This window comes from Marmota marmota, unplaced genomic scaffold, assembly GCF_001458135.2.
Source record: "Marmota marmota marmota unplaced genomic scaffold, marMar, whole genome shotgun sequence".
In the NCBI taxonomy this organism is placed as follows: Eukaryota; Metazoa; Chordata; class Mammalia; order Rodentia; family Sciuridae; genus Marmota; species Marmota marmota.
The window spans coordinates 44,237,269-44,250,959 of NW_026000026.1; the positions used below are offsets into that span (position 1 = coordinate 44,237,269).

Genomic DNA, 13,691 nt, shown 5'->3' on the forward strand with positions numbered 1-13,691 from the left:
CACGCGCCGTGACGAATGCGGCGTCGTTTCCGTGGTAACCAGGCTGCGCGTCCTCTTTGGAGCTGTGGGTGGAGTGCGGCTTCTTGGAGTTGCCGGTAAGGTGGGTAACGCTGGCTTGCCCCTCAGGCACGCAGGGTCTGGGTCCGTCTCCGGGACTCGGTGGATTTATCCAGCCGTGGTACCCTGCAAAATGGTGAGGTCAGAGGGGCAGGGGAGGAAACTACCATTCCCAGCGTGCCCATGGACAGCTGCCGCGTTGCTTGGCTGACCGCCGCCGCGGGGCATTCTGGGTTTTGTAGTCTCCGAGGTCTTTCCCCTCGTTTTTTGGTTTCCCAAAAGTTGTGTGGAAATAATGAACTCGGAGGATTTGGAATTTAAAAAAACAGGAGGCATGTTGAAGTCAGACAGTAGGAAAAAGTGAAAATACCTCAGTAGAGTAACTAGCAAACCACCTAGTCTTGTTTTAGAAACTGATGTTTAAATGCATGACTTAAAATTTGTAGCCTCAATGTATTCAAGTATAAAACGAATATAGTAACACTTATTTCCCTAGGATTAAGGAGGTAATATGTGTAAAATGCTTAGTAAGTGCTAGCTGGTATAACACTTGACCTGCTTTCAATATCAGAGTAATCAAGCCATTATTAAGAAAAAAAAAATTTTAAATAATTTTTTTGTGTGAAAAAAGTTAACAGCAAAAAAAAAAAATTATAAAAGAAGTTAACAGCAAATTCTTTTTTTAAAGACGTTAACAGTAAAATTGAGTGAAAGGTATAGAGATTTCCCACCTACCTCCTCCACCTACCCAGTCCCTCCCCTGCCATAAAGTCTCTCCACTAGCAACATCCTCCTACTAGAGTGCTATCATCAAAGAGCCCACAGTGACACATATCAGTTAGAGTCCATGGTTCACATTAGGGTTCACCACTGATGTTGTACATTCTTTGGATTTGGACAAATGTATGATAATGTGTGTCCACTGCTATAGTAAAATACTGAGTAGTTTCACTTCCCTAAAAATCCTCTGTGTTCCACCTGTTCATCCCTCCCTCCCCCAAACCTCTGTGGACTACTGAACATTTTTACTGTCTACATAGTTTTGCCTTTTATAGAATGTCATATGGTTGTAGTCCTATAATAAGTAGATTTTTCAGATTGGCTTCTTTCTCTTGAAGACATGCATTTAAGTTTCCTCCATGTTTTTTAATGGCTTGATAGCTCATTCGTTAAAAGAATTTCCACCACTGCAAGGCTCCTTGGGTATTTGGAAAAAATATATTTGTATATTTATGTATGTAGTGATATCACACATACTTACACAGATATTGCTTCAAAAAATTTGTGCACAGATATTGCTTCAAAAAATTTATGCAGGTTTGCGAAACTCAATTATAATCAAAACCAAAATATTTTATCTAGCTCTGTGCCATTCATTTTATTTAAATATTTTATCTCAGTTTCCAATAATTAAATAAATTGAATGAAAAAATTTATGTCACTATCATAAGAAGAAATCACCTAATAAAAATAAACAAATAGCTATTTTCATTGACTTGTAGGTGGAGAACTTCCCTTGAACTCTCTCTTCCTTTTCTTGTTTTCGCTTTAATTCATCTCTCTATACATTATTTTATTATATTCAAGATTTTTACATTCTTGTAGCATTAGCTTATGATATCATATTTAACAAACAAGTTGATTTATTTCTGTTTTGCTTTTTAAGTTAAAACCAAAACCAAAAATGATAATATTTATGGATAACTTTGACAGGTGTCTAGACTTTATTCTTCATAGCAATCACCAACTTTCACAATCACAAGGACTATGGAAAATATAATTGAGTATTTAATCATTCATATAGTAGTTAGTAAGGTTGTGATCATCTCCTTTGAAACAAGACTATTATTCTAGTGGCTTCTAATGCTTCTACCAAATTTGAAGTAAGACACCCTCCAGTGATTATATCTCTCAGATGAGCTATCATGCCCACCCTAGCATGTATGGTGCATGTTTGAGCTCATAAAACAGAAAATTGTGGGGGGGGGGCATGGGAAGAATGGAGGAACTTTGACTGGGCAAAGGGGAGGAAGGGGAAGAGAGGGGATATGGGGATAGGAAAAATGGTGGAATGAGATGGACATCATTACTCTAGGTACATGTATAACTGCACATATGGTGCAACTCTACATCATACACTACCAGAGAAAAGAAAAGCTATGCTCCATTTGTGTACAATGAACCAAAATGCAGTCTACTGTCATATATAACAATTAAAACAAATTAAAAAACCAGAAAATTCTGAAATTACACATATCTCATCAAAAAAGAGGGTAGTGGGAAAAGAGTCTCAAAATAAGTTTCATATTAAAAATTTCTGGATGTGAATAGTAGTGGTGGTTGTTCAACAATGCAAATGTACCTAAAGCCACTAAAATATACATTTTAAAATGGTTAAAATAGTAAATTTATATTGTTCATGTTTTTGTCACAGTAAAAAGCAGAATTGAGGGGCTGGGGTTGTGGCTCAGTGGTAGAGTGCTTGCACATGCCCTGGATTCGATCCTCAGCACCACATAAAAAATAAATAAAATAAAGGTATTGTGTCCAACTACAACTAAAAAAAAGCAGAATTGAGCTCCTTATATAAAGTTCATGCTTTCCAAAATGATGAGATACTAATGAATTGCACATGTAATTAAAAATTCATTTTTGAAATTAAACGTTAAGAACAATCTTCAGAGTATAAAATCAGTTTATATTGCCACTGGCTTATGTAAAGCCATCTTAGAAAGGAAATACTATCAGGTCATCAAAACTTGACTACAACCTGGTATGTTACTTGTTCTAGGAAAGAATGTATTAATCACAAAGGGTCCTATGGTTAACAATGTCCACCCAAGTAAATTGTCTCACCTTTGATTTTCTTGACTTGACATCTCCGTAGTGAATGATGACCCTCTCGGGCCCCAGGAACTGTGAGCAGCTTCTTGATGTCCACTATTTCAGATCCTGAGAATGTCCATACTGGATAGTGATATTAGTCATGATAGCTAGTAAGTACTGAGTGTTTAACTACAGGCCACACACTGAGTTCACTGTTTTGCATATCATAAGTAATTCATAAATCTCTTTGAGGTATGTATATTATCTGTGATTTATAGATGGTAAGCTGAAGCACATAGAGTTTAAGTAACTTGCCCAAAGTCACACAGCTAAGAAGTGATAGACACTATCATTCCTGATACTCTGGTTCTGCAGCCTAATAAGCTCTTCACTAAAGCCCCAAGCTATTCCTCTGAAAGCCACCTTCGATAGCTGGGCTTTCCCTGTATTTGATCTAAAAAAAGAAAGTTCTTGAGTGGCCTTGCCACAGCATAAAGAAATCTTTATTTTTTATCTGCTGAGTATGAAAAAGACTGAGCTAATATTTCAAGTTTTGGAGATGTTACATAAATATCAAGATTGTCTTCCTTTGCAAAATGATGATCTGTCATTATCAACCCATGCTTATGTAAGACAATGCCTGGCTGGAGTTGAGGATGGCATGAGTTCCCTAATTTGGTGCAGTCGCCTGACATCAAGACTACATGACAGTGGCCACAAAGCACATAGAATAAATTTTGTGTGCCCTGTTTTATCAAAGTCCAAGAAATCAGGTTTGTATTTAGTTCGTATAACTCTGCCTGGGCTACAGAGACATCTAGACTGTGCAGCTGTTAATTTCCTCATTATAAAATGGGAAATTACTAAGAGATGAATGAATTGGTAATTTGGACCCTTTCTCAGTTTTTGTGAGCTCTGGGGGAATGGGGGCTGTCCCCAAGACCTGGGTTTTCTTTATGGGTACTGACAAACCCCCTTCGTAAGCCTGTGAAGTTGAGGGTGGTAAAGGCTACTGGACAACAATTCCTGCTGCCTCCCTACTGTCTTCCCAGATACCCCTCTATATTCCCTCACATCCGGCACATTTGATGTCTAAAGGTTTGTGAATGGTCAAGCAGCAGTTTAATCTGAATATAAGAGGACAGTGAAAACAAAGGGACTATTTACCCACAAAGCACACAGAGGGGAGTGGCGTAGGCTGTGCTGGGAAGAAATGCCCAGGGTTCTATGTGTGAACAAGCACATATATCCTGGGGCAAGTCACTTCAGTTCCTGGGTCTTAGTTTTCTCATCTGATGAAGGAGGAGCTCAGTCCAGTACTTTTTCAAGCCTCTGTAGCACTCAAGTTTTTTGATGTATAGTAACAACAAAAAAAGGTCAAATGATACAGTATGTTTTATGAGAAAAATCATATATAATATATAACATGTAACATATATATAATATATACACATATATAATTCCATTTATATGATGTTCAAAATTTAGCAAAAGATCGTCTTTGTGATTGAAGTCAGATTGGTAGTTATCTTTGGAGCGGGTATTGACTGGAAGTTGCCATTCCAGGAAGTAGGAAATGTTCCATATTGTTCTATTTTAAGTCCACTGGTTAGTGTGTAATAAATCAGTTTTCCTTAGTTAGGGAAGGAGGGAAGAGGAATGTTAAAGAGAGACAGACAGATTGAGAAATTGAAACCATTTTATGGCCTATTGTTCCTGTTAGCAGCATTTCTCAAAGTGTCTAACTGGAACTTAGACTCTCTATATAAGAGAGTCTGCTCAGAAACTATGTGGGAAATGGTGGCTTATAAAAAGTAAACAGATTACATTATTCAGGAACATATCAAAGCCTTTAATGGGTGTGTTAGTTGACTTTCCATCACTGACAAAATACCTAAGATAATCAGCTTTAAGGAGGAAAGGTTTATTTTGGCTCATGTTTTCAGAGATTTCAGTCTACAATAACTTTACCCCATTGCTTTGGGCCTGTGGCAGCACAGTACGTCATGGTAGGACCATATGATGGAGGAGGTTTATTCACCTCATGGTGGCTAGGAAGCAGAGAAACACAGGAAGGGGACAGGATCCCAATATTCCTTTCAAGGGCATGCCCCCATTGAGTTCACTTCCTAAAACTATGTCTCACCTCCTGAAGATTTCAAGCACTTCCCAATGGCACTACAGGCTAGAAACCAATCCTTTAACACATGGACTAGCCATGAGCATGATGACCTCTCAGGAATACTATTGCAAGCAGCATTTCCCACACTCATTTGACCACAGATCTTTTTTGTCTCTGTATATCTCTTAAGATTACTGTCCTTGAAGGCTCCATGTTGGGGAACTCTATTTGGAACTTGGTCAACAGATGTCAATATTTCCCATATAACTCTTTTTATAGGTATGTATGACAGAAGAATTCATTTTGATTCATTGTACACAGTTGCAGCACAACTTTTCATTTCTCTGGTTGTACATGATGTAGCGTTGCACTATATGTGCAGTCATACGTATACCTAGGGTAATGATGTCCATCTCATTCCACCATCTTTCCTACCCCATATATCTCTTGACCACATGCTATGATGGCTTATTAAATATAAGAGGGTACTGATCAATATATAAGTCCTTTAAATGTTTTTCTTCCTATTGTTAGAATATCTTAAAACCATTGGAAACAAAGAACAGAGTTATAGAGATTTCTAGACAGGCCAGTCCTCAAAAACTTCATTCTTAGTGTCAAAACATTTTACCTTGTTTGTGGTGACAAGTCACCACAGACAATGTTCAGGACAAAATGTGGCACACCTGTATTTCCATACCATATTTGCTCTGGCCATATAGAAATCAAATTGTCTGATTATGTGATTACTGTAACCAAACTAGTTTGTCATTTCAGACTAACAGTGGATTGTTTTCTCTCTCTGTCGGGGACAGGATAAAAAATGTCCATACTCACTTCTCCCCGAGGAAAGGTAGAAGTGGTTCATTGCCGAAGAACAGAATCGCAGGATATTTATTGTATCAAAAAACTCATTAGAAAATTTACCCAGAGGCTGTTTGGGAAGCTTAATATCATCTATCTTCTGTAAGTACATGACTAATAAGTAAGTTAAGAATGTTTATCAATTTTATCTCAGGAATTTTATGCCAGAAAGGGATCTCTCCCACTCCTTTGTCTTGATGGAACTTACAGTAAGGAAATGGGCAGCTCACTGCACAGTAAAAAATGTGTAGCAAGAAATCTCTGGGAACAGCCAGTCTGTGTGTTCTCTAGCAAACTGTGATTGAAAAGGCTCAAGGTCTTTGGGTTCAAGCACACTTGAGTTCAAATCCTATAGTCCTGCTCACTAGTAGAGTCAGTTGGGGCAAGTTGATAATATCAGCTGCCAGCTTTTGATATTTCATTTTATTCTGGGCTCTGTGCTTTGTCAACATTATCTTACTGGATCTTTCTGATATTTCTTTGAGTTACCTACTATGGTTCAATTTATAGATGAGAATGGGAGGCCTGCCCGACACCAAACTATACATAAGAGGCCACGCCTGGGTTTGCTCCTAAACTTTGAAATATGAACATGTTTTTCTTAAAAGATCATTTTTTATCCCTGTTTTATTCATAGACTTTGTGTGTTTGCTAGAATATAAAAATCCTTTGTTCATCATTATTTTTATTGAAAATATAGGATAGCCTAATATTTTGGATTTCATAAGGCTTTATATCAAATACAATTGAAATGTATAAAATAAAGCCAGCCTAGGACATTAAAATTTATGGTTCATGATTCCCACACACATATACACATACATACCTATACCAATGAAGTAATTTCATTTGTTGGCATTATGGTTAACTAAATACCTTCATGATATCCACTCCATGGAAACAACTGAAATATTGATATGTACATATACAAACACAAAAGTTAAGGACTGTGCAGAGAACATTATCAAATTAGAATCAGACACTTAACATAATAAGCAGGAATCAGTACTAGCTTGAGACTTGAGACTTTTTGCCACGTTCTAGAAATTGCAGAATTTTCTTCTCATACCTTTGCAAAGAACAGAAGATAATCAGTCCCTCCACCTAAGGAAGGAAGTATGAGATTCTTTTGAATAAAACCAGGATATTTGCTGTAAAGATGGACAAGATACTACAGGAAAAAAGCTAGACAGTTTCAAATGCAACAAGGAATGGAGGGGAGATAAAGTCTCCCCTGAGAATTTATAAGCAGATGTTGATTTGAGATCCATGTTAATTATCTTTGTAGCCCCCCCCCCAAAAAAAAACGTCAAGTTGGGAATTTAATAAAAAAATGGCCAAATGATACTAGTATGTCCAGGAGATTGGTTGAAATAAATGCAGATCAGATCTGAAGGGTTATAGCTTTAGCCCAGTCTTCAAATGATACTCACAGACAAAGTTCCAAGAAGTATAGATTCATAATCAAAAATTAAAATCACAAAGAAGCATGCACTATTAGTGAGAAACAACAACAAAATTACACAGGAGAATCAGATTCTCAAAGATTTCAGATATTAAGAGAGAGAAAATATAAAATAATTGTATTTACTATGTCTTAAATGAAATGTAAGTTTAACAATGTTTAAGGAATAAAAAGACCATAGAAATGAATAATTAGGTTTGCACAAAAGTCAAAGAGGACATTTAGAAATGAAAATATAGCTGAAATGAAAATCATAGTAGATGAATTGAAGCATCATCGTAGATGCTGTTAAATATAGAAGTGATGAGTTAGAGGATCAGTACCAACAAATCATCCATAATCCAACACAAAATGATAAAGAATAAAGTATGAGCAAAACACTGAACATATTAGAAGGAGCTAATAGGAAGCTAAACATTCAGTATTTGGGAATTTTCTAGAATTGTTGAAAAGTACTAATTCTTAGATCCAGAAAACTCAACAAATCCTAATCACAGAGAAATCCACAATTAAACACTTAGAATAAAACAGCAGAACACCAAAGCTAAAAACAATCTGAAAAATAATTAAAGAGAAAAGACAAATTATCTGTAAGGAAATAAAGATTAGACTATGTTTTAGTTAGCTTTATGTCACTGTGACCAAAAGACCTGACAAGCACAATTTAGACAAGGAAAAGTTTATTTTGGCTTATGGCTTCAAAGGTTTAGTCCATGGTTAGCTGATTCCATTGCTGTGAGCCTGAGGTGAAGCAGAGAATGCAGCTTAGGATGGGCTGCCAGGAAGCAGAGAAGTTTTGCTCATTAGGGACAAAATATTAACCCCAAAGTCACACCCTACCTGCCCAGTTACCCACCAGTTAATCCATATCAATGTGCTAATCCACTGATTAGATTATAACTCTCACAATCCAATCATTTTACCCCTGAACATTTCTGCATTATCTCACACCTGAGTTTTTCAGGGATACTTTCTATTTAAACCATAACAGACTGTCACAAGCAGCAATGGTTGCCAGAAAATAGTAGAATATCTTAAGTATTGGAGAGAAATAACAAACTTAGAATTGTATACTGTGAAACAAATTTTCAAGACCTACGGGTAAATGAATGTATTTTTCAGACAAACAAAAACTGAGACAGTTTACCAGTTTAGACCCTGATAAAGAATATGCTTTACAGAAAAGAAAGAATATCTTAGCTGGAAAGCCAAGACAGAGAAGGAATGTAAGCAAAAATATGAGCAAATACATGGGTAAATATAAGAAACATGACATAAAACAATAATATAATATTGACGAGTTTATGAGATACAAATAATACAATAAAACTAAAATGCAAGGCAAAGACTGCATGTAGCTTGGGAGGAACATAACTAGAATGAAAGCATTCTTAAATTTGTATTCAAGAGGAGGGCAAGGTAGATAAGATGCAGAGATGCTCCCCTTCCCTTCCAAACCATGTATCCTGGCATTTATGGCCTTGTTTTATTCCCTCTCACACTTGGATTCTTACTCAGGGCTGGTCCTATGTAGCCAATAGAAATAGTGACTCTTTGACATTAAGTCACACCAAGTCTTGCAACTTCCATTTAGTTGCCTAGAACACTGTCTTCCAGTACCCAATTGCCATACTGATAAAAGTTTGAATCACATGACTACAAGCAGGTGGTCATTGGACAACCTCAGCTGAGCTCCCAGCCAACAGCTACCATCAACTGTCCGCCATGTGACCATGTGAGCAGGTCTTTTTAGACATGGAATCTTTATAACGTTCTCAGCCACAGCCACCATTTGATTGCAATCACATGAGACACTCCAGGCAAAAACAGCTCAGTTGAACTCAATTGACCCACAGAACCACAAAAGATAATAATAAATTGTTTATTGATAACTGAAACAAAAGGTAAAGATTTTGGGGAATGCATAGTATGTTAATGTGATTAGGATAGTCATTAAATAGGCACAGAGATTATAATTTCTGATTTATAGAGGGGAAAATGGAATGAGAAACTTAAAATATGCCCTGAATCTAAAAGAAGGCAAAAAAGGAAGAAGAACAGAGAAACAAAATGTAGGACATGTTAAAATTACTTAAGAAGAAGATAGAAAAAAGTCAAGTCAGTAATCATAATAAGTGTATTTGGGCAGAATACATCAGTTAAAAGATTAAGGTGGGCGGTGCCAGGCAGGGTGGTACAGACCTGTAATCTCAGCATCTCAGGAGGCTGAGGCAGGAGAGTTCCCAAGTGCAAGCCAGCCTCATCAAAAGCGAGGTCCTAAGCAACTCAGTGAGACCTGTCTCTAAATAAAATACAAAACAGGGCTGGGGATGTGGCTCAGTGGTTGAAAGCCCCTGAGTTCAATCCCTGGTACTAGGGGAGGAAAAAAAAAGATTAAGGTGGGCAGATTGGCTGAAAACAGAACAAAAAGTTTACAATTTGTTTATAAGAAATACCTATGATATAAAGGCACAGACACATTTGAAGTAAAAATTTTGGAAAAAATATATATGCCACCCATAAACCTATGATCTCATAAAAGTAGGACTAGAGCTGTTTTTTGTTGTTGTTGTTGTTGTAGTTTTGGTACTAGGGATTGAACCCATTGGCACTTAACCACTGAGCCACATCCCCAGCTCTTGATTTTTTTTTTTTTTTAATTTTGAGACAAGTCTCAATAAGTTGCTTAGGGCCTCCATAATTGCTGAGGTTGGCTTTCAATTCATGATCCTCCTGCCTCAGCCTTCTAAGCTGCTGGGATTACACCATGCCCAGTTTAGAACTGCTATTTTAATAACTGACAAAAATATACTTTAGGGAAAAAAGCATCACTACAGATAAGGAAAGTTTCTATATGATGATAAAACATTTTATTCCTGGATGAGTTATGACAACTTTAAATTTATGTTTCTTAATGTCACAGTCCCAAAATTTACAATACAAAGATAATAAAACCAAAAAATGAACTATACATATTCACCACCATAATGGGAGATTCTAATATATACCTCTTAATAAATAGAATATCAAGGTAATAAAAATCAGTAGCAAAAGAAAGATTTTCAGAGCAGCAAAATTAAAAGAACTTGATCTAATAGGCTTATGTAGAATATTGTACTGAAAAATGAAGAATACAGAATCTTGTTAGGTGTTGTTTATACATGGAAACGTGTATAAAAACTGATCATCTCTTGAGCTATAAAAAAGGCTCAACAAATTTCCCTACTTAGTATCATATATGACACATTCTTTGACCACAATACAGTGGAGTTAGAAGTCAGTAACAAAAGGATAATTTGAAATTTTTTGTTTTCTGGTATGGGAGATTGAACTCAGGGAAACTCAAACACTGAGCCACATCCCTAGCCCTATTTTGCATTTTATTTAGAGACTGGGTCTCACTGAGTTTCTTAGCACCTCGCTTTTGCTGATGCTGGTTTTGAAACTGGGATCCTCCTGCCTTAGTCTCCCGGGCCGCTGGGTTTTTTGTTGTTGTTGTTGTTGTTGTTTTGAGAGAAAATTTGTTTTTCAATATTTATTTTTTAGTTTTCGGCGGACACAACATCTTTGCTTGTATGTGGTGCTGAGGATTGAACCCAGGCCGCACACATGCCAGGCGAGCACGCTACCGCTTGAGCCACATCCCCAGCCCCAGGCCTCTGGTTTTTAAAGGTGTGCACCACCACGCCCAGCTTCATTTGAAAAATTTTAAATGCAGTTATAACATGGATCAAAAGCAATAGAAAGAAAATTAGAATACACCAAGAGTTAAATGAAAATAAAGAAATATATATTAAATATAATCTAATGCAGCTAAGCCAATGTAGAGATTCATTCTTTGAAGCTTCCACTCCTCCTAGTACTCCTCACACCTCTTTGTATCCTCCCTGCTGCTTTTGGCCACATCTTTTAAATCTGGTCTGTGCCTGGGACTTACCCAATTGAATGTGTTGGCAGTGGTGCTGTGCTGTTGAACCGCCCAAGCATTAAGATGGCCTGGCACCAGGGCTGGCACTGGGGGGAGACAAACAAGCCATGTAGGGCATTCACATTTTCAGGTTCTCACTTGCACAGACCTGAGAGTGACTATTTCCCTTCATTTTGAATCCTGAGTGCCTCTCTTGCTTTACTTGGTCCCAGCCCTGCTCAACAGCTTTTGAGTTTGTGCTCTTAGAAACCTCATACCTCCATGTAACTATCCTTACGGGTCTGCTGGAGAAACCACATGGAGAAACCATGAGGGAGGACATGTCACAAGAGAGAAAGGATAGAGGAGAATCAACGAACCCATGTCCGTAGGTCCTAACTGACCTCTACCCAGTTGAACCACTCTCCTGTAGGCACAAGACACATGAGTGAAGAAGCCATCTTGGAGGTTCTCAGTCCTGCAGATACTCCTGCCATTCCCTTTCTGAATTTCTAACCCACAGAAACATGAGCAAATTAAATGGGGCAACTACCAAATTTGGGGTAGTTAGTTATGCAGAAATAAATGAACAAAATAGCAAATCTTAAAGGGAACTTATAGCCTTAAATGCTTATAGTAGGAGATGAGAAAGTCCTAAAATAAAGATTCCAAGTACACCTCTAAGTTAGAAGAAAAGTAATAGAATCAATTCAAAGAAAACAGAATGAAAGAAATAAAGGATGCAAGCATTTAATAATGAAATAGAAAGCAAGTGTCTGATAGAGGGTAAAACCAACAGTTCTTTAAAAATGTTAACGGAAGAAAGAACTTCTGACCAGATTAATTCAAGGGTGGGGGGGAGGTGGCGGGAAGAACTAAATTGAACTTCCTAGAAACAGAAAGAGAGAATTTTGTTTAACTAAACTTTATGAGGCTAGGGTAATGTTAATACCAAAATCAGAGAAGGACAATACAAGAAAGGAGGGTTTGCCAATCTTATATAAAAGGAGAAAGGAAGTTATATTCAATCTTGCTGATTAACACAGATGCAAAATTCTAAACAAAACATTAGGAAAACAATCTAGTGAGAACTGAAAAGATAACTGCATCATGATCAAGGTGAACTGATTCTGGAATTAAAGGTTAGTTTACTATCAGAACATTGATTATTCATCACTTAAGCAGACTGAAGGAGAAAAACTATAAAATCCTTCAATAAATGAAGAAAGACATTTGATAAAAGTCAACACTTATTTTAGTAATAACTTAATAAAATAAAAGTATAAGAGAGTTCCCATAACATGCTAATAGTATCTAAAAATTGTTTTTTGAAACCACACATAATGCTAAAATATTAGAATTTTTTATTATAGCAGCATGAGGATATTGGTTTTCATGGTTTCAGTTCATCATTGACTAGAGATCCTTCATGTTCCATTAAGAAATTGAGATGTATTAAGACATGAAAGGAAGAAATAAAACAATCACTTAAGATGATATATTCTTTATTTAGAAAATTGGAAGGGATATGTGAACAAATCATTAACATCAATATCAAAACTTTAAAGTGGCTGAATGCTAAGTCAGCCATACTAAGTTGCTGGCTATGAAATAAAATCCAACTTCATTGTTATGTACAGTAGTAGCACCAGATGGATAGAAAACATTTTGCCATTTACCCTCATGCCTAAGAGTTGTACCTAGTAATACAACTGATCAAATAACTCCAAGCTCATTCTGGGGTAAATTGTCGATTACTGAAAGGCACTTAAGGAAGAACTAAGTAAATCCAGAGGTATGCCACATCTTGCTTGCATAGGAAGATCCAATATTATTAAGTCAATTCTGCCCCTAATCAAAGTCTTAGGAGGATTAGTTGTTGAACTTGATAGTATAAGTATAAATTAATTTGGGAAAGCAAAGTACAGGGACAATCCGAAAGAAGAAAAATGAGATGAGGAGACTTGCTCATGAAAAGACTCAAAGGTATTTTACTTAGGACAGCATAGTAACAACCAAAAAATTGACAGAGACCAATGAGCCAGAATAGAGATCCCAGAAACAGACCCCCATGCATATGAAAACCTGATGAAGATAGAGCCAGCAAAAGGACATCAGGGAAAAGGATGTGACATCCAACAAATGATGCTGTGATCATTTGTTACCCACATGAAAAAGAAAATGGGTGTAAACTTTGTGTCATACAAACTTTCAAGACAGAAAAGGCCCAGTGGCCCGCGGAGGGGCAGAGCTTCCAATCACTCCTGCAAGGTAGGCGGGCCTGCGACCCACCGGCAGAAGAGGAGCAGCGGCCTGCTGAGAGGTAGAGCCGCCCCCTCCACCCGCGCCTGCAAGGTAGACGGAACTGTGACCACCATCAGAACAGGCCAGACCTGCAACCGACAGACAGAACAGGCCCAGTGGCCTGAGGAAGGGTAGAGCCGCGCCCC

General features: G+C 37.3%; 1 protein-coding gene across 2 annotated transcripts in view; it reads left to right on the forward strand.

The window, feature by feature from the left end:
• Positions 1–22: 22 nt before the first annotated feature.
• Positions 23–13,691, forward strand: part of Cfap61 (cilia and flagella associated protein 61) — a 257,942-nt gene continuing 244,273 nt past the window's right edge. Inside the window, exons 1-2 of one of the 2 annotated variants that reach the window (XM_015476914.2) lie at positions 23–95; positions 5,821–5,971. In XM_015476914.2, coding sequence (XP_015332400.1) covers positions 5,829–5,971 — 143 coding nt within the window. In that variant the 5' untranslated portion in view covers positions 23–95; positions 5,821–5,828. Of the gene's footprint in view, positions 101–5,820; positions 5,972–13,691 lie in introns of both variants that reach the window. The other variant, XM_048811377.1, reaches the window with a different exon arrangement.